This window comes from Erpetoichthys calabaricus, chromosome 3 (assembly GCF_900747795.2).
Source record: "Erpetoichthys calabaricus chromosome 3, fErpCal1.3, whole genome shotgun sequence".
Taxonomy (NCBI): Eukaryota; Metazoa; Chordata; class Cladistia; order Polypteriformes; family Polypteridae; genus Erpetoichthys; species Erpetoichthys calabaricus.
Window position 1 is genome coordinate 303,238,209 of NC_041396.2, and position 22,522 is coordinate 303,260,730.

The 22,522-nt window shown below is 43.3% G+C and overlaps 1 protein-coding gene across 4 annotated transcripts in view; it reads right to left on the reverse strand.

Moving 5' to 3' along the window:
* The window catches only part of LOC114649588 (pre-mRNA-processing factor 40 homolog B-like), a 138,743-nt gene that overhangs the window by 80,807 nt on the left and 35,414 nt on the right, over positions 1-22,522 (reverse strand). For all 4 annotated transcript variants that reach the window (XM_051925041.1, XM_051925042.1, XM_051925043.1 and 1 more), the window contains exons 10-16: positions 22,259-22,286; positions 21,949-22,158; positions 6,376-6,490; positions 6,219-6,283; positions 5,899-6,063; positions 2,724-2,832; positions 2,485-2,635 (exon numbers count right to left, since the gene is read on the reverse strand). In XM_051925041.1, the coding sequence (XP_051781001.1) occupies positions 2,485-2,635; positions 2,724-2,832; positions 5,899-6,063; positions 6,219-6,283; positions 6,376-6,490; positions 21,949-22,158; positions 22,259-22,286 (843 nt within the window). The remainder of the gene's footprint in view (positions 1-2,484; positions 2,636-2,723; positions 2,833-5,898; positions 6,064-6,218; positions 6,284-6,375; positions 6,491-21,948; positions 22,159-22,258; positions 22,287-22,522) is intronic.

Genomic DNA, 22,522 nt, shown 5'->3' on the forward strand with positions numbered 1-22,522 from the left:
TGCATATGCAACAATCCCCATGAAATTAATCTGTTTAATAAATGCAAAGAATTATTATTATTATTATTATTAAACTAGTTAGGTCTATAATGCATATGCAACAATCCCCATGAAAATAATCTGTTTAAATTGTACATCTGCTTCCCCATATGTGAGCAGAAGAGCCGCAAAGTGGCTAACGCGTAGCACGGGCCCGGGGGGTTGGCAAGCAAAGTGAGCAGGGGGCCCCCTAGTAAAATAAATAAATAAATAAAATATCAACAGTGTGAATCTTAGCTGGGTTTTTTAGTCTGCTACAGAGTGAAGACTGAAGCCCAAATATCCAATAAACACTTTCACAAAAGGCGTGACAAAATAAGCAAACTTTTATTCAAGAGTAAAACCGAAGAAAAAGAAACTGCTCAAGTGACATGTTGCTGAAGCCCAACTATCAGTTGCTACAAAGTAAAAGACGTTCGCACACGTGTGCGTTTGTGCTTTTTATTTTCAACTGGTCATCAGAATGAAAATGCTGTTCTGTCTCAGATGGCGACGTGTAAAAGCCAACACTTGGTAACCTTGAAATCACGCGTTCGAATGTTGCATCGTCTTTGCATTTCGCGCGTCGAGTAGTGTGCCGCGATTATTATTATCATCACGTAATAAAAGCGTACAATGGATGGGAGTCTGTAACATCCTGTGTAAATTTATGGGTCTTGTAGAAAGTTATCGCAGAAGGGATAAGAGCAGACACACAAACGCAGCTCAGTCGTTTCTTCCTGGTGTCATATTGCGCAAACAGACCCCGCAGTGTCTATGGTGGATGTTACTTTTCCTCATACACAGATGTTCACATCAACATGTCATTTGAACCATTTTTTTTATTCAGTTTTATTCAAGAATCCAAGAATAAATCAACAGAGTTACAGAATCACATCAGATGTAACGCTTTTATTATGTGATGATAATAATAATAGCAGCTCACTACAAGGATGACGAGGAGTTTCGAACTCGGGACTTCGACATTGCTAACCAACTGCGCCATCGGCATAACTCAAAAACAAAGCAGCGCTACAACTGTGACGACTGGTGGAACATGAAACGCAAAAACACACATGTACTGTATGTGATCGTCTTTTACTTTGTAGCAACTGATAGTTGGGCTTCAGCAACATGTCTTCGGTTTTACTTCCCTATTTTGCTACGCCTTTTGTGAAAGTGTTTCTTGGATATTTGGGCTTCACTCGTCACACATTATACTGTAACATATGAAAACGTTTTCTGTTTAAGCCATGTGTTCGGCATTTCTTGCCTTGCATTTCCTCTGTCATTCTATATTTACACAGATCGTTGTAGACACGAACACACACGTATTTCAAATCACGATATTTCATTACCTATATGATTCCGTACAAATGCATCACCAGATAAACACTTCAGCACGGGTGTGAACGGTGTGGACTGCAGCGGGGCGATGTCTTCATCTGACTGAATGAGGGGTGCACCAGGCTGCGTTCTACTAAACTACACATTTGTGGGCTAACAGCACAGCGTATGACAGGAAAATTTAAGGAGGTCAGGGGCAATGAAAAAAATCCTAAACTTCTAGTGTTAATCTAAACCTTGCCATGTGTTTTGTCCTCACTGCAAGGTTTCTAGAAGAACACCAGTCCTCAATCAAGGGAAATGCCAGAAGAGAGGCACAAAAAAAGTGGTTCAAACTTACCAATGGCCAAAGGACAGGATGACAGAGACATCGGTACGGACGTGGGATACCAACGCACAACGATGAGAACCGTAACCTTAACTGGAGAACGTTTCAAACAGGAAAGAGTGACCTGCCAAAACGACTCCAAGGGTACAGTGACAGGTCATTCAAGGAGTCACAGAGGCACTTCCAGAAGAAAATTCCAAACAACTGCAGGCCTCTCCAGCCTCAGCTTAGGTTCGTATTCATGACTCCAGACTGAGGAAAAGTAGGATTCCTGGCAGAGGAGCAAAGTGGAAACCTCTGCTATCCCATCAGTGCTGATGTCTCATTTGCACAGGAGGATCTGAATGGGGGGGTGGTAGCCGGCTGCGTTCTGCTAAACCACACATTTGTAAAACAAAAGCGCAGTGATAAGGAGCTACGAGCTTCTTGGCGTATGTCAGGAACATTTAAGGAGGTCAGGGGCAACGAAAAAGAATCGTAAGCTTCAGGGATTCTAGTGTTGACAGGGCTGGCTGTGCTCAGTCAGCAGAGTTGAACTGTCAGTGAACTTCTCAAATAAGGGGGCAATTACTTTTTCACATGGGCGGTTCAGAGTTTGAGTATAGAAATGGTGTTCAATTTTTTACTACACTTCTCTTTATCTAATGTTATATTTTGTCTAAAGATCGGAGGCCGTTCATTGTGACATATCTACAAAAAGAGAGGATATCAGGGAGGCAGCCAATACTCTTGCACAGGACCTACATGACATGAACTTTCAAACCCTGCCCACCCCGCAGCACTCAGCTCACTCTGTAAGTCTTCATCCTCGGAGAAGGTGGGATTGTCCATCAGGAACTGCTGGGCCTCAGACCAAGTCGTTTGGTACGTCACATTTGTCATGTTGTCCAAGATGACTTTCAGCTCCTGAATGTTCCTCTTTCTCAGATGCTTGGCCTCCTCCTAAAAGGGGGGGGGTAAGGGTAAAGGCACCATGGATAATATGACACCAGGCCAGACTGGCATGCACACATCTTTGCTGCTGCCCTACCTTTTCTTTGCGGGCCAGGAAAAAGAGGACATCATCGTAGATCTCCTTCCGGTCCCTTTCTGGCACTACTGACCACACTTCTAAATCCCCAAACATATGCTCAGCTTTTCTGGACAGACACAAAGAAGATGGCTTGCTAGTCTAGTGACCCCAACCCCTGCCGCTTTTGACAGTCTCATCAGGGCACAGTTTCACTGAGCCACTTTACTGTACCAGCAAACTCTTGCCCCCCACCCCCTGACGCCATCCCACCAGAATGATGTGCCCGCCCTTCAGTGTTCCCCTTCCCAGTCTGCATTCACCCCACACTGATCTCATGGATTGTCTCCCCATAGTGACCTAATTCAGCTGCAAATGTCACTCAAAAGATGTCAATCCATCCTATTTTGCCACAGGCAAGTGGTCAACACACCAGGGGGAGTACCCTTGTAAATGCCAGTAGAAGGCAATAAATATGCAGCACAGGACTCTCCACTGCCAGCTCTCATCATTTCCACTACTTGCCAAGAGAGGACACCCTGAGACAACTTATTCACAGGATATACCCACAGACAGGGCCATCTTAACAGCATCATAAGCCCCCCGGGCAAAGCAGTGCACTGGGGTCCCTACCTACACAACCACTCAGCAAGTCACAACATACATAGATTACTGCCCAGCATGCCCATGCGTTAAGACAGCCCTGCCTACAGAGGGCAGCATTGTACAAGTCACTGCAGTTCACAGTCTAGTAACAGAGTACTCTCATGTTGAGGATTTACCAGAAGTGGGCACTGTCTCACAATGAGGTCCCACCACTAGGGATGACTCCTGTGCACCTCCTGAATACTCCTAGCACACGCCAGTAGAGTGCACTCTAGTAACAAATTCTTCTAACTCCAAGGGTATACTAACAGAGGGCAGTCTGGTACCAGTTCTTGTCACTTCCTGTACCTGCCTAATGAAGACACACTGGTATCAGTTATTCTCTCTCACGATGTGAATCAGCAGAAGGCTGACATATCTTCAGTATATGATAGCAGGGGGCACTTTCACATAAGCTATTGGGATTGGCAAGACATGTCAGCAGAGGGCACTCATGCAGAAGTTATTGTCATCCTCTGGAAATCTCAGCCGAGGTCACTGTTGTTGAGATTATTGACATTACTAGTGCTTAAGAACAGAGGACACTCTCGTACAACTTATTCTCATATTCTCATCCCCCTGTACATGCCAGCAGGGGGTACTCAAATATAAGTTATTGTCGCTACTGGTACTTCACAGCAGAAGGCACTCTCAGTAAAGTTACCGTCACTCTCAGTGTTTGACAGCAGAGGGCACTCTCAGTAAAGTTATTGTCATAATAATTCTTTACATTTATATAGTGCTTTTCTCACTACTCAAAGCGCTCTCCACACAGGGAGGACCTGGGAAGTCTCCAGTGCTTGATAGCAGAGGGCACTCTCAGTAAAGTTACTGTCATATACCCAGTGCTTGACAGCAGAGGGCACTCTCAGTAAAGTTATTGTCATCTCCAGTAAATGCCAGCAGAGGGCACTCTTAGTAAAGTTACTGTCAAATACCCAGTGCTTGACAGCAGAAGGCACTCACAAACAAGTTATTGTCATTTTCAGTAAATGCCAGCAGAGGGCACTCTTAGTAAAGTTACTGTCACATACCCAGTGCTTGACAGCAGAGGGCACTCTCAGTAAATTTATTGTCATACCCAGTGCTTGACAGCAGATGGCACTCTTATACAAGTTACTGTCATCTCCAGAATATGCCAGCAGAGGCCACTCTGGTTTAAATTACTATCACTACTTGTAATTGACAACAAAGGAGGCTCCCAGATAAGTTACCGTCATACCCAGTGCTTGACAGCAGACAGCAATCTTGTACAAGTTATTGTCATCTTCATTAAATAACAGCAGATGGCAATCTCGGTAAAGTTACTGTCATATACCCAGAGCTTGACAGCAGAGGGCACTCTCGTACAACTTTATTGTCATCTCCAGTAAATGTCAGCAGAGGGCACTCTCAGTAAAGTTACTGCCATATACCCACAGCTTGACAGCAGAGGGCACTCTTATACAAGTTACTGTCATCTCCAGGATATGCCAGCAGAGGGCACTCTGGCTTAAATTACTGTCACTACTGGTACTTGACAACAGAGGTGGCCCTCAGACAAATTACTGTCATACCCAGTGCTTGACAGCAGAGGGCACTCTCAAACAAGTTACAGTATTGTCATCTCCAGTAAAGGCCAGCAGAGGGCACTCTGGTAGAAGTTATTGCCACTGCCACTGCTTGACAACAGAGGCCACTCTCATTGAAGTTATTGTCATTCCTAGTACATGCCAGTAGATGAGACTCTGGTAACAAATTATGCCAGCAGAGACTAATGTTATAGAAATCAGTCCCAATACCAGTAAACAGAGGACACCCTAAAACAAACCATTCTCACCTCCTATAAATGGCAGCACAAGGACCTCTGACATATGTTATTGTCATCCCTGGTACATGCCACGACAGCACACCCTGGATAAAGTTATTGTCACTACCAGTGCGTGACAGTAGAAGACAGAGTCATTCCTGGTACATGCCAGTAGAGGACACTTTGGTGACAATTTACACCAGCAGAGGATTGTCTTGCACAAATCAGTGTAATTACTAATACATGACAGGAGAGGGCACCCTGCAGCACCCCGGGGGCACTCTCCCACGTCATTCAATCTACTAACAAACAGCAGAGAGCACGGCGTTTGTCACTTCCAGTACACTCCATCTGGGCACACTCTAGCACGGGTTATTCTCACTGACCAGATATACCTGCAGGGGGCACTCTCTCACAAATCGTAAACAGAGTGGTGTGAGAATTGCAATGAACCCTGCACACATGACCATATGACTGCTAGCAGAGGGCACTCTGGTGCAGGATATTGTCACAACCAATGCATGGCAGTAAGACTGCACTCGAATCACTCCCAGGTTATACCAACAGAGGGTACACACCTGCTCCAATTATTACTCCCAAAAGTAAATGCCAACATAGGGCATGCTGCAAATAGTTATCACTACTGTACCAAGATATCGTCGCTCCCAGGATTTACCGGCCTGCACAAACGCTTCCCACTCCTGTGGTTATGTGCGTCTTGTGGTCATCCTCCCTATCCCAGCAGTGACCTGTGCAGCTCACCTGTACCTGGTGGTAGATGTCATTTTTTCGTTCTGCTCCAGGTACCTCTGCAACCTCTCTTTCGCCTCCTTCGCCTTCAGCCTGGCCTCCTCTTTCTCTTCCTTGTCCCGCTGGGCTTTGTAGGCGTTGAAGGTTTGCTTCTTCTCGCTCAGTTTGGGCAGAGCGCTGTGCAACAAGAAGGAAGCAGCAGCACCTGTAAGCTTGGATAATGAAAAAAAAAAATCTTCTCCTTGTGTCCCACCCCAGGCCATCCAACAACCATTACTGCTTCACTTACCTCCCTACCGCTGTATGAGGAGGGTGCCATGACGGATACATACCTGTACCTTGGGTCATTTATGATCATCTTCATTGCCTGCTCCCAAGAAGCATTGGCAGGAACACCCTTGGGGGGGAAAAAAAAGGATGAAAGAGACCCCCACTGGAGCAGGTTAATGGAAACTGGAAGAAGCAGCAGCTGGTAAGCCGGGCCTGCACCTTGTCTTTCAGAAGATCCTTGAAGGCCTGTTTGGCCTCTTCCTTGGTGCTCCAGGTAATGATCTTCTTTTCAATGTCTTGATGCTCTTCCTCCTCCTCTTCTTTCCTGGACTCACTGTGGAGAGGATGCATGCGTGAATTAAACTTCTCACGAAGGGCGAGGAGCCTGGCAGCAGGATTGTCCCTCAGTCAAACACTTCCAGTTCAGTCACACTTAGGCCAGGACCCCCAGTTAAGTGACATCCATCAATTGCTGAACTGACAAATCATCGAGTTTCGTTTTGCACGCTACATTTTTTTTGTGAAATTTCCTCTAAGGGACAAGCAAATGTATGAAAAAGACAAACTTACGAATGAACAAGTGTACGTATGTATGAACAAATGAACATTCAGTCGTGTGAAAAAGTAAGTACACCCCATGGAAACGGCTGACTTCTTCAACATATGGTATCTGAACAGGCAAACATTAGATCTTCATGCAAGCCGTGCCTACAAATAAAGGTCATCAACTTGACCAAATGACACCTTACACTGACCTGGCATATTCGCTCTCATCATCTAAATGAACAAAAATGCAGATTTATCACGGGGAAGTCCACCCCTACATTTATCACCACTTCAAATCCATCAACTTAGAATCAGGTGCCAATGATGAGAACCTCCTTGTCGAGTCTGCAGGTGGCCCTGACAATCTTATTTTAGGCGCAGATATTGAGAGTCTGGTGCTCTCTTTGCTTTGGACGTGTGTGGTGTTACCATGCCAAGATCTAAACAAGCTCTCAGAAAAGAGGTTGTGGATGCCTAGGAGTTTGGCAAGTGATTTTAAAATGATCCCCAAATCATTTGAAGCCAATCATTCCACCAAAACAAACATCGTCAAGTGGTGCAAACTTCAGAAGACTGCTAATTTATTCAGGATTGCCCGGCCCAGCAAATTCAGCCCAAGAGTTGACCACTTGATGCTACAAAAGTCTCCAAGAACTAAGTAGATTCATCATGGGTAACTCTTGCAAAAGTTGGTGTCACATTTGACCTGCATGTGGGGTGTGCCAGGGAAAAGCCTTTGCTGTCCAAAAAGAACATCAGAGCAAGATGACATTTTGCCATTGAACGTCTAAGCAAAGAGTTGGCCTTCTGGAACAATGTGCTCTGATCAGATGAATCAAAGATTAGAAGATCTCTTTGGCCCCAGAAACAGTAGACATGTTTGATAGCCTCTAAGGAGAAGAACCTCATGCCGGCTATGAAGCACAACGGTGGAAATCTTCTGGTTTGGGGCTGCTATGCTGACTCTGGGTTGGGGAAGTTGCAGCCATCGAGTTACAGTAACAATGAATTCTGCATCAGTCAAAGTGTGCTTGAGGTGAATGCGAAAGCCATGTCCCCAAAAGTTGAAGGGGTACTGAAAATGGACATCCCAGCATGATCATGAACCAGAGCACTCTAGCAAATCCACTAAGAAATTCCTGAAAAGTCCGAGTCAATACCAGAGAGTGGTGGGAAATTATGCAAGAAGTCTGCAAAAAAATCACTTCTGCAAAAGGGGGGCAATACCAGCTTTTGAGGCCAAGAAAGGACTTATTTTTTTATGAGTAGATCTTACAACTATTGATGTTTTTGTTGAACAAATGATTGAAATGATTCAAATATATCACTTTTACCTGTAGGCACTGTTTGCATGAAGATCTACTGTTTTGCCTGCATGGCAAATATGTTGAAAAAGTGAACAAATTCCATGGGGTGTTCTTACTTTTTCACATGAATCTATGTAAGGATGAACATGCAAACATATGTATGTATGAACAAATATATGTATGTAGAAACTAATGATCTATCTATCCATCTCTATATATATACAAAAAGACAACATGGCAGTGTGTGTGTAGCCAAAGGTGACGTCACTTGGCATGACTTGCAGAAGGAGTAACTGAATGCATCCTTGTAAGTGCCTGAAATGGCAGCACCCGTAACAAAAACAAAATAGCATTGCAGTAACTCCAAAACTAACTTCTATAACACTGTAACCAATATATATCTATATCCATCCAACCATCCACTATCCAACCCACTATATCCTACCTACAGGGTCGTGGGGGTCTGCTGGAGCCAATCCCAGCCAACACAGGGTGCAAGGCAGGAACAAATCCCTGGGCAGGGCGCCAGCCCACCGCAGATATCTATATCTCTATATGTATATTTATATATATATCTATATCTATATATACAGTGGTGTGAAAAACTATTTGCCCCCTTCCTGATTTCTTATTCTTTTGCATGTTTGTCACACAAAATGTTTCTGATCATCAAACACATTTAACCATTAGTCAAATATAACACAAGTAAACACAAAATGCAGTTTGTAAATGGTGGTTTTTTATTATTTAGGGAGAAAAAAAAATCCAAACCTACATGGCCCTGTGTGAAAAAGTAATTGCCCCCCTGAACCTAATAACTGGTTGGGCCACCCTTAGCAGCAATAACTGCAATCAAGCGTTTGCGATAACTTGCAATGAGTCTTTTACAGCGCTCTGGAGGAATTTTGGCCCACTCATCTTTGCAAAATTGTTGTAATTCAGCTTTATTTGAGGGTTTTCTAGCATGAACCGTCATTTTTAAGGTCATGCCATAGCATCTCAATTGGATTCAGGTCAGGACTTTGACTAGGCCACTCCAAAGTCTTCATTTTGTTTTTCTTCAGCCATTCAGAGGTGGATTTGCTGGTGTGTTTTGGGTCATTGTCCTGTTGCAGCACCCAAGATCGCTTCAGCTTGAGTTGATGAACAGATGGCCGGACATTCTCCTTCAGGATTTTTTGGTAGACAGTAGAATTCATGGTTCCATCTATCACAGCAAGCCTTCCAGGTCCTGAAGCAGCAAAACAACCCCAGACCATCACACTACCACCACCATATTTTACTGGTGGTATGATGTTCTTTTTCTGAAATGCTGTGTTCCTTTTACGCCAGATGTAACGGGACATTTGCCTTTCCAAAAAGTTCAACTTTTGTCTCATCAGTCCACAAGGTATTTTCCCAAAAGTCTTGGCAATCATTGAGATGTTTCTTAGCAAAATTGAGACGAGCCCTAATGTTCTTTTTGCTTAACAGTGGTTTGCGTCTTGGAAATCTGCCATGCAGGCCGTTTTTGCCCAGTCTCTTTCTTATGGTGGAGTCGTGAACACTGACCTTAATTGAGGCAAGTGAGGCCTGCAGTTCTTTAGACGTTGTCCTGGGGTCTTTTGTGACCTCTCGGATGAGTCGTCTCTGCGCTCTTGGGGTAATTTTGGTCGGCCGGCCACTCCTGGGAAGGTTCACCACTGTTCCATGTTTTTGCCATTTGTGGATAATGGCTCTCACTGTGGTTCGCTGGAGTCCCAAAGCTTTAGAAATGGCTTTATAACCTTTACCAGACTGATAGATCTCAATTACTTCTGTTCTCATTTGTTCCTGAATTTCTTTGGATCTTGGCATGATGTCTAGCTTTTGAGGTGCTTTTTGGTCTACTTCTCTGTGTCAGGCAGCTCCTATTTAAGTGATTTCTTGATTGAAACAGGTGTGGCAGTAATCAGGCCTGGGGGTGGCTACGGAAATTGAACTCAGGTGTGATACACCACAGTTAGGTTATTTTTTAACAAGGGGGCAATTACTTTTTCACACAGGGCCATGTAGGTTTGGATTTTTTTTCTCCCTAAATAATAAAAACCATCATTTAAAAACTGCATTTTGTGTTTACTTGTGTTATATTTGACTAATGGTTAAATGTGTTTGATGATCAGAAACATTTTGTGTGACAAACATGCAAAAGAATAAGAAATCAGGAAGGGGGGCAAATAGTTTTTTACACCACTGTATATACATATATATCTATATATCTATATATATCTATATATATTATATATATATATACACACACACACGTCATATATTGTGGAACATGGCCCGGACACAGACAGGTAGACATGGTTTTAAATCACCCAACACACGTTTATTCACAATCACTATTTACTAGGTGCACACACAACCCCAAAACTCCCCCAAAGTCCAGGCCTCTGTACAATGCCTCTTTCTCTGGTCCGCCTCCACTCCTCTCCTCCCAAGTTCTGTCTCTCTACCTCCCGACTCCAGCCATCGAATGGAGGGAGGCGGCCCCTTTTATACACACCCCGATGTGCTCCAGGTGCCTCCCGATTAGCTTCCGCTGGCACTCCCCAGTCTGGCGGTAGTACCGGCTGCGCACCCAGAAGCACTCTGGGTGTCCCTGGTCTTCTTCCCCCCAGCACTTTCTCTATAGGGTTGAGCTTCTAAGCACTCTGCTCCCGTGGTCCCCAAAGCCACCAGGGCGGTCGCCCCCCTCATGGTCTGGAGGAGGCATAAGCCCTCCTCCGGTCCCCCTGGGGGTCCCGCCTGGGTACCACCCCCAGCCACTCACCACAATATATACTGTATATATATCTATACTAATAAAAGGCAAAGCCCTCCCTGACTGACTGACTGACTGACTGACTGACTGACGTGAGTGGTCACTCACTCACTCATCACTAATTCTCCAACTTCCCGTGTTAGGCAGGTTTCATTTCGAAATTCAAAGCGTAACGGTCATAACTGGAACCTCTTTTTTGTCCATATACTGTAATGGACTGCAGCTCACTGGCCGTGGGAGGCAGAGTTGCGTATCGCGTCATCACGCCTCCTACGCAATCACGTGAACTGAAAACAAGGAACAGCCACAAAGAGCGCTGAAGAAAACATTCATTACACAATTGAGAAGGAAGCGAAACAATAAGAAGCGAGCGAGTGACTGACTGAACACAGCATGAGTGATCACTTCGATGAATCAAACCTGTTCAAAAAACACATTACACAAGTGATAAGGTACGAAAAGAATATGAAGCGACTGGCGCGTACAGGCATAAATTAAGTTCATAGACCTACAAAAGATTGCTTCTCTCCTGTACAACTATACGTTGCATTCTCAACAGTAAGCTTGCACGACTTGGTCATATTACAACCGGAGTGCTCAACTGACAACGTGGTATACAAAGAGAACTATAACAATCGTAATAAACGAACAATGAAACAACGGAGAACCCGTGCATTAAATAAAAAGGCTGCTTCCTTGGCAAAGCAAGGAAAAAGGATGGCCTTATAAGGCGTTTGTTTATAAAAACAATCGTAATAGACGAACAATAAACCACTACAGAACCGCGAAGCAAGCAGAAAGGACGGACTTATATGGCGTTCGTTTATAAAACAGCGGAGAAGCTTTGTAAAGACAGCTTCACAAAAAAACAGATCCTTAACAAATTGTTATTGGTATATTAGAACTAGTGTGAATCTGTGGGTGTGGCTTTCCACTCACCCACCATTTAAACAGGAGCTCGCTCGTTGTCTGTAGCGGTTTTTCGTACCTACAACGCAGGATTGCCTAAGCAACATACTTGGGTAAGTATCTGTTTTATATTTTATCTTATCCCTTATAATGTGCTTCACACCAATACCTGTATACGTATCACACCGACTGAAAAAATGCATTCCCCGTCAAAGAGGCATAAATCTAACCAACCTCTCTCAGCCTTTTATATCTCCACAGCTTCCTACAGTCGTCCATGGTGGTTTATGGAACTGCCGATCTTGCATCAAGAAGGCTGATTTCATCTCTGGACTGGCATCCCTCCAGTCATTCCACTTCCTGGCCCTCACAGAAACCTGGATCACACCTGAGGATACAACTACTCCAGCTGCTCTCACCTCTGCCTTTTCCTTCTCTCACTCTCCTCGCACTTCAGGCAGAGGTGGGGGTACAGGTTTGCTTTTATCTCATCAGTGGCGTTTTTCACCTAATCTTCACCATCGCAACTTTTCCTCCTTTGAATTCCACTCTGTTACTATCACACATCCAACAAAACTCCACATTGTTGTTCTTTATCGCCCTCCAGGCCCTCCAGGAAACTTCATCGATGAGCTTGATTTCCTTCTGAGCTCCTTCCCAGATGATGAGTCTCCTCTCTTGCTCCTCGGTGATTTCAACCTTCCAAGAGACGGAATACACAGCAGTGGACTTGTGATGCTTCTGTCGTCCTTTGGTCTATCTCTTGGTGACTCTCCTCCAACCCACAAAGCTGGCAACACTCTTGACCTGGTATCATTCAGATCACTTCCTATGTTCAATATATTGTCTACTCCCCTACATGTCTCTGACCACCATCTTCTGTCCTTCAGATTTCCTCTTCTGACTTGCTCTTCTCTACCACCTTCTACCCCCATGACTACCCGCAGAAATCTCAATTCTCTTTCTCTATCTTCTCTCTCCTCAGCTATCCTATCATCCTTATCTCCCCCTAACTGTGCTGAACCATGCACAGCAACTGTGGAGTCTGCTACCAACAGTCTTCTCTCCTCTCTCCACAACTCCTTTAATCAACTCTGCCCTCTGTCTTCCAGGCCAAAACGTACTTCTCCGACCCCATGGCTGTCGGAGACACTACGAAACAACTGCAGACAACTAAGAGCAGCAGAAAGAAGATGGAGGAAAACGCATCATAACAATGACCTCCTTTCTTTTCAATCTCTCTTATCAAAGTTTGCTACTGACCTAACTTCTGCCAAATCTTCCTTCTACAGAACCAAGTTTGATAAATCCTTATCTAACCCTCGCAAACTTTTTGCCACTTTTTCTTCACTGCTTAAATCACCATCTCCTTCTGTCTCCCCAGCTCTCTCACCAGAGGACTTTGCTACATTCTTTGAGGATAAGGTTGCTACTATCTGTAGTTCCTTCCCTCAGACTGACATGTTGCCCACCCACTCTCAACCGACCTGTGCGACCCAGCTTCATCACTTCACTCCACTTTCTCACGAGGAAGTGTCTCAGATCCTGACGGCCAGCAACCCCACAACATGTTCACTCGACCCTATCCCCTCAGGTACATTTCAGCTCATCTCTCAGGATCTTCTCCCACACATCGCACACATAGTTAATGGCTCCCTAACGACTGGCCATGTTCCCACTGCCTTTAAGTCTGCTGTTGTCACACCAATTCTTAAGAAACCTACTCTGGACTGCTCAGATATTAACCACTACAGACCAGTATCCCTGCTCTCTTTTCTTTCTAAAGTACTGGAACGAGCAGTGTATAACCAACTTAACTTGTTTTTTATCTAATAACGCCCTTCTTGACCCTCACCAGTCTGGATTCAAAGCAGCTCATTCTACCGAGACTGCACTTCTTGCTGTCTCTGAAACCCTTCACACAGCCAGATCTACCAACCTGTCCTCAGTCCTCATACTTCTGGACCTATCTGCAGCCTTTGACACGGCCAACCATCAGATACTTCTGGAAACTCTCACTAGTCTTGGGATCTCAAGCATTGTCTGGCAATGGTTTGCTTCTTACCTTGCTGACCGGACATTCCAGGTTGCCTGGCAAGGCTCCCAGTCAGCTCCACGAAGACCGACCACTGGTGTTCCTCAGGGCTCTGTCCTAGGACCCCTTCTCTTCTCCTTATACACAGGTTCTCTTGGGAAGGTAATAGCTGGACATGGATTCTCTTACCACTGCTATGCGGATGACAGTCAACTCATTCTCTCCTTTCCACCCGATGACCAGCAGGTCTCAACCCGCATCTCAAACTGCCTTGCTGATATCTCCTCTTGGATGACTTCCCACCACCTCAAGTTGAATCCCAGCAAGACTGAACTCTTGTATATCAGAGGCAACTCATCTCCGAATCTTGACCTTGCAATCTCTCTTGACAACTCGGTTATCGTCCCCTCAAAAACGGCAAGATGTCTTGGTGTCACTCTAGACGAAGAATTGTCTTTCTCTCCACACATCAGCAACCTCTCCAGGTCCTGCAGATATCTCCTTTACAACATTAGGAGAATCCGCCCCTTTCTCACTACAGAGGCTACTCAGCTTCTCGTCCAGACCTTGGTCATCTCTAAGCTGGACTACTGCAACTCTCTGCTGTCTGGACTTTCACTAAAGGCAACACGACCACTTCAACTGATCCAGAATGCAGCTGCAAGACTCGTTTTTGATATTCCCAAATTCTCACACACTACACCTCTGCTGCGGAACCTGCACTGGCTCCCTGTGGCTGCCCGCATCAGGTTCAAAACCCTAACACTTGCCTTTAAGGCCAAAACTGGAGCTGCACCACCTTACATATCAGCACTGGTCAAGCAGCGTGTCACTTCTCGCTGTCTCAGAACATCAAGCACTGCACGTCTCGAACCACCCTTACTTAAAAGAAGAGGACGACATGCATCAAGACTCTTTGCAGTGTTGGCTCCTCAGTGGTGGAACGAACTTCCTCTTGCTGTACGAACAGCGGAGACCCTCACTGTCTTCAAACGTCGCCTGAAGACACACTTCTTTCAACAGCACTTGGACTAAAGTCCCCATACTTTTTTTTTCTACCCTTTTTTTTCAAAAAAAAAAAAAAAAAAAATTTTGTACTAACTTACTATTTTCTTCTAGCAGGGTTTTGTATACAACTTGGTCAGCGGTAACTTGTTTAATGACAGTAGATTTAATCCTAGCCTTAAAGACCGAAGAACAGTCGTAGACTACTAAGCACTGTTGTAAGTCGCTCTGGATAAGAGCGTCTGCTAAATGATGTAAATGTAAATGTAAATATTTTCCCTCAGTTTAAAAAGGTTTTCTTTTCTTCTTAATAAAAATTTAAAAACAGAACTTCGCCGCTGCAAAGCGCGCCTGACTTTATTGAAAAGAAACTAAACTTGCAGCGCCGCTATTCAATTACACTTGCCTAACGCCTCTCCTAAGGGGAGATACTGTGGGATCTAGGCATCAGTCAAAGCACCAATCACAGGCCCGATTAGAACGCGGGAAGCTGTGATTTGTCGTCTCCCTCCCATGTAACAAATCACAGCCCGTGTTACAATGCACTTAGTCACCGAACTTGTTTTGTTGTTCTTAGACTAGGAAATACTACTACTATATTTAAAAAATGTAGATATGTTTATATATATATATGTAGATATGTAAATATGTATATGTATGTATGTATATATATATATATATATATATATATATATATATATATATATATATATATATATATGTGTGTGTGTGTGTGTGTATGTATGTGTATATATGTATATGTGTGTGTGTATGTATGTGTGTATATGTATGTGTATATACAGTGGTGTGAAAAACTATTTGCCCCCCTTCCTGATTTCTTATTCTTTTGCATGTTTGTCACACAAAATGTTTCTGATCATCAAACACATTTAACCATTAGTCAAATATAACACAAGTAAACACAAAATGCAGTTTTTAAATGATGGTTTTTATTATTTAGGGAGAAAAAAAATCCAAACCTACATGGCCCTGTGTGAAAAAGTAATTGCCCCCCTTGTTAAAAAATAACCTAACTGTGGTGTATCACACCTGAGTTCAATTTCCGTAACCACCCCCAGGCCTGATTACTGCCACACCTGTTTCAATCAAGAAATCACTTAAATAGGAGCTGCCTGACACAGAGAAGTAGACCAAAAGCACCTCAAAAGCTAGACATCATGCCAAGATCCAAAGAAATTCAGGAACAAATGAGAACAGAAGTAATTGAGATCTATCAGTCTGGTAAAGGTTATAAAGCCATTTCTAAAGCTTTGGGACTCCAGCGAACCACAGTGAGAGCCATTATCCACAAATGGCAAAAACATGGAACAGTGGTGAACCTTCCCAGGAGTGGCCGGCCGACCAAAATTACCCCAAGAGCGCAGAGACGACTCATCCGAGAGGTCACAAAAGACCCCAGGACAACGTCTAAAGAACTGCAGGCCTCACTTGCCTCAATTAAGGTCAGTGTTCACGACTCCACCATAAGAAAGAGACTGGGCAAAAACGGCCTGCATGGCAGATTTCCAAGACGCAAACCACTGTTAAGCAAAAAGAACATTAGGGCTCATCTCAATTTTGCTAAGAAACATCTCAATGATTGCCAAGACTTTTGGGAAAATACCTTGTGGACTGATGAGACAAAAGTTGAACTTTTTTGGAAGGCAAATGTCCCGTTACATCTGGCGTAAAAGGAACACAGCATTTCATAAAAAGAACATCATACCACCAGTAAAATATGGTGGTGGTAGTGTGATGGTCTGGGGTTGCTTTGCTGCTTCAGGACCTGGAAGGCTTGCTGTGATAGATGGAACCATGAATTCTACTGTCTACCAAAAAATCCTGAAGGAGAATGTCCGGCCATCTGTTCGTCAACTCAAGCTGAAGCGATCTTGGGTGCTGCAACAGGACAATGACCCAAAACACACCAGCAAATCCACCTCTGAATGGCTGAAGAAAAACAAAATGAAGACTTTGGAGTGGCCTAGTCAAAGTCCTGACCTGAATCCAATTGAGATGCTATGGCATGACCTTAAAAAGGCGGTTCATGCTAGAAAAACCCTCAAATAAAGCTGAATTACAACAATTTTGCAAAGATGAGTGGGCCAAAATTCCTCCAGAGCGCTGTAAAAGACTCATTGCAAGTTATCGCAAACGCTTGATTGCAGTTATTGCTGCTAAGGGTGGCCCAACCAGTTATTAGGTTCAGGGGGCAATAACTTTTTCACACAGGGCCATGTAGGTTTGGATTTTTTTTTCTCCCTAAATAATAAAAACCACCATTTACAAACTGCATTTTGTGTTTACTTGTGTTATATTTGACTAATGGTTAAATGTGTTTGATGATCAGAAACATTTTGTGTGACAAACATGCAAAAGAATAAGAAATCAGGAAGGGGGCAAATAGTTTTTCACACCACTGTGTATGTGTATATATATATATATATATATATATATATATATATATATATATATATGTGTGTGTGTATACGTATGTATATATATATATATATATATATATATATATATATATATATATATATGTGTGTTCATGGGATTCGTAGTCTGTGTCACAATCTGATTGTATGGGTGGTTACCTACCAGGTAACGCTTGTGGTTGGCCAGCAATCTGCTAACATCCGCCACGGTGCCCTCAGTTTGTGAGGTATACATATATATATATATATATATATATATATATATATATATATATATATATATATATATATATATATATATATATATATATATATATATATATATATATATATATATATATATATATATATATATATATATGTGTGTGTATATGTAGATATGTATATATATGTTTACATAACCTCTTTAACACACTACTTCTCCGCTGCGAAGCGCGGGTATTTTGCTAGTTATCCATATTACTAACCGAGAATGGTAAACCGGAAGGCATGGACGCAGGTACACGGCGATGGGACCATGAGACATAGTGTGCAGGCGCCTACAGCGCACGTCTCATAGACCGCAAGCGAAGTCTGATCCACCGCGAACGAAGGAGTCATAGCCCAAAAACGAAAGAGCTCAACTAACATGAATGAGAAATGAAGCAACAACGCGCCCATAGCTAACGACTAACGACACAGCCGCACAAAAAAGAGGATTCTGCGCTGCAGCCCAGAGTCAGACAGAAGAGGCTACGGAGGCCCCACAGGTCCACAAACATAGAACTAAACGTCCACACTACACAGCATGGTCCACGCGCTTCTAACACACTGCAAGAATAAACACGAGATAGTACAGAAACCACACATATCCGGACTCCACAACATATGTGAATCACATTACAGTGATACAATATTAAGCACTTTACACATGAACAACTGTATGTAGCCCTCTCAAGAGAGTACAGAACCCTACACGTGCACACTGCAAACCATAGTCAAACCCGACATAGTACAGAAGGTACAAGCGCCTACAACGCGTTTCGAAAGCACCGCAGGCAACAACCCGAGATAGTACTGAAGCACCAAAGATCCGGACTCCACAGCATATGTGAATCACATTACAGTAATACTATAAGTACTCACAGAGAACACAAACAGAAGAGGCTTCGGCGTCCCGCCCCACAGTCAAACCAGACAAAGTACGGAGTCCCCAAACGTCCACAAAACACAGCATAGTCAAACCCGGGATAGTACGGAGGGCGCATGCGCCTATGCACCGCAAGTGAAGGAGCCACGGCTCAGAAACGAAAGAGTTCAACTAACGGAAATAGGTAATTTTAACAGTAAGTGCAATTATCCATATTACTAACAGTAAACAACGTACACCCTAATCAACAAATCCCAAGGACAGACCATGGACAGAGTTGGCCTTTACCTCTCTGAGCCTGTATTTAGACATGGACAAATTTATGTAGCCTTCTCAAGAGTTCGGCATGCATGTGACGTAAACGTCAAGATTATAATAACTCCATACCAAGGAAAACTCATTCAAGGACAACACGCACAACCACAGAACATGCTCCGTATTAACAGTAAGTGCAATTATCCATATTACTAACGGTAGACAAACTATAGTACGGAAGGCGCAGGCGTCACTGCCATATTGTGAGTGGCACTACTGCGGAGTGAAGTTAGGAATAATGTGCAACTTGGGATTTTGCAAACCGCTGAACGCTTTACACCAAATTCAAACACAATACAGCTCAACTAACGGAAATAGCAAAAAACACAACAAGTCCATACCTAACGACACAGCCACAGAGAACGGCCACAGAACAAACAAACACAACAGGATTCGACGCCCCGCCCAAAGTCAAACCGGAGAGAGTACGGATGTCACAAACATCCACACTACACAGCATAGTCAAAACCGAGATAGTACAGAAGGCGCAGGCATCACCACTATATTGTGGGTAGCACTGCTGCGGAGTGAAGTTAGGAATAATGTGCTGCTTGGGATTGTACAAACCGCTGAATGCTTTACACCAAATCCCGGGGGATTACATTTCATAGGTAGGGCTGAACTATTGTTTTCGTTATATATGGCCGTTAGGAACTCCCGTTGTCTAATAAAAGTCTGGACTACACAGCATATGTGAATCACATTACAGTAATACAATATTAACAGTACAACCACAGAAAACACAAGAAATGTCACCAGATAGATAATAACAATTAAAGATCGCTCTGTATTAAACGTACAGAATCCTACAATACGCGTCTGAAACAGCGGAGGCAAAACACTCTCGGCTCCAAATGAGCATCTTAATTTCCCCTTGGAATATTTAAACACTATTAACCCTGCCGGATTGCAACAACACAATTTTAACCTTAAGATCGGAACAATAGTCATGCTATTAAGAAACCTTAATACTAAACAAGGTTTATGCAACGGTACACGTTTAGTCATCAACACCATGACAGACAATGTTATTGAAGCAAAAGTACTTACAGGATCACATACCAACAATACTGTTTTGATTGCACACTTAAACGACGCCAATTTCCCATTAAACCTGCATTCGCCATGACAATCAACAAATCCCAAGGATGGACCACGGACAGAGTTGGCATATACCTCTCTGAGCCTGTATTTGGACATGGACAACTTTATGTAGCCTTCTCAAGAGTTCGGCATTCATCTGACATTAAGGTTAAGGTTATAAATACTCCATACCAAGGAGAACTCATTCAAGAACAACACGCCATCTTTACTACAAATGTTGTGTATAAAGAAATATTCGAATAAATCTTTGTAATGTGCGATACTATGTATTCTTTACTTCCTATGTACATCATCTGCACCTTTACACTCCAATATATCTCATACATAGATCAATGTATTTCGGGTTACCCAAAACCAGGGGTTGGCGAGCGAAGCAAGCAGGGGGCGGAGCCCCCTAGTATTTTATATATATATATATATATATATATATATATATATATATATTATATATATATATATATATAAAATCCAACGTCTGTATGTCTGTCTGCTTTTCACGAGAGAACTACTTAACAAATTTAGATCAGGTTTTTGTCTAGAATTTGCTTGAATATTTCAGTTGATTTTGCAAATTCTCTCATTGTGCTAAGAATCATAGTTTGCTTGTAGGAGCAATATACTCACGCTAATCTGAGAGAGACGCAGCAGGCCGAGGAGAGGGGGGTGGGATCTCAGGAATGGAGAGTTGGGCGGGGCCCTCCTGACTGTTAATACTTCTGGACATGGGATTTCTCCATTTTTTTATTTTTAATAAATTTTCAAAAACCTCAAGTAAACTTTTTTCACGTTGTCATTATGGGGTGTTGTGTGTAGAATTCTGAGGAAAAAAATGAATTGAATCCATTTTGGAATAAGGTTGTAACATAGCAAAATGTGGAAAAAGTGATGTGCTGTGAATACTTTCTGGATGCACTGTACATACTTTAATGCAATTCATCATGAAAGTGATACCAAGTATAAATCTAAGGATTAAATGTGCAGAGAGCTGGAATATCATAAATGTAATGTGTTCTGTGTGGCGATCTATTGCTGTTTGCCGCTGCTCTCAGGTCAGGAGGAAGCCCCAGAAAAAAAAAAAAGACGGCACAAAAGATGATATGTGAGACTTTTAAGATGTATCGTATCATTATGATTGGGAATATGCGACGCTTGAATATAAAAGCACCAGAAATGCATTTGTATGTCGGCATTTTGCTTCACCACTTCGAACCATTCATCAAACATCGAAGCACGCATATCGATCCCGTAGGATCCTCAAAGCGGCTTTCTGTCACATGTAGATAGTAAACAGAGACTCTGACGTCACGTTACGACTTGATCACACTGCGCCCTCCGACTTTTTGCTGTTACTGCAACTCGCACGCTTGTTCATTTCTGAGGACCTGCTCAGAGGACTCAGCGTCAAATGAATGCTAGGAACGCGTGGCAGCCATGATGCCTGCATGTAGATAGATAGATAGATAGATAGATAGATAGATAGATAGATAGATAGATAGATAGATAGATAGATAGATAGATAGATAGATAGATAGATAGATAGATAGATAGATAGATAGATAGATAGATAGATAGATAGATAGATAGATAGATATGAAAGGCACTATATAATAGATAGATAGATAGATAGATAGATAGATAGATAGATAGATAGATAGATAGATAGATAGATAGATAGATAGATAGATAGATAGATAGATAGATACTTTATTAATCCCAGGGGGAAATTCACATACATGTATGCGTTCTGAGCGTGAAGTATAAACGAGCCCTAAGTCCTCCTATTTTCCCTGAACTACATTCCCTCTGTTCAGACAGTGACTCATTCCAGTTGCTCCACTGACTCCCAGTGTCACTTAGGTTAGCCCTCCCAGTTCCATCTCTGACTTCCGATATCCCTAAACAAACTTTTCCTTAATCTCGTCCCCTCTAAGCCTGTGTTCTCTTGCTCGATGGCATCCCAGATTCTGGATACATTTAGGTAAATCAGTGTGCGATTCTTGTGAGATTTATGGTTAAAGAGTGATAGCGAGCCTTCTTTTATCTTTGAGTCAGGTTTAGTGTTTTGGTTTTGGCGACAGATGTTCAGTCTCTTCTGGTTTTGAAGATTTACAGTTCATCTCCTGGTCCATCCATTCATTGTGACTGCTCTGCTGCTGACAGTTCAAGACTCTAAACCCTACCAGACTGCCTATTCTGCCTTCCTTCTTTACTTCTAGTACCTTTCATTTTCATTTAACGGCAACATGTTCTCCTCTGGCTCCTTGTCTGGCACCTCATCCTGTGAGTGGTCCACTCCCTGGCCAGCAGGCAAGACGGGTTGGGCGACGGAAGGAGGGTTCTCCTTGTCCTGTGAGATGTGGCTCTCCGATTCGGCGTTGCTCACCACTTGACAGCTAGGATCCATGGAGTCCGACTCCTGGGATGTTCTCCTGGACACATGAGGATTTAAGAGGAAACTCAATGCAGGAACAGCCACCAGGATGGGTAGCATGGCACACAAAATAGTAAAAGTCCAGCAGCTGTACTCACCCTCCCGTTTCCTCCTCCTTGATTAATTCTGCAGAATGAGAAAGAGAGAAAGAGAGAAAGAGGACCCACCCAGAGCCACAAGCACTTTTGTGCTATGTTCCATCCCAAATCCCATCAGACAAGAAGAAGAAACAGGTGAGCAGAATGTGGCTGCCATGATGCCACCTTGGCTGAGTGAGAGAGAGTGGCACCAGGACCTTCTGCCTATCTGCTTTAACGTGCCAGTCACACACCACAGGTGGTACATGAAGAGCAGATGTTCAG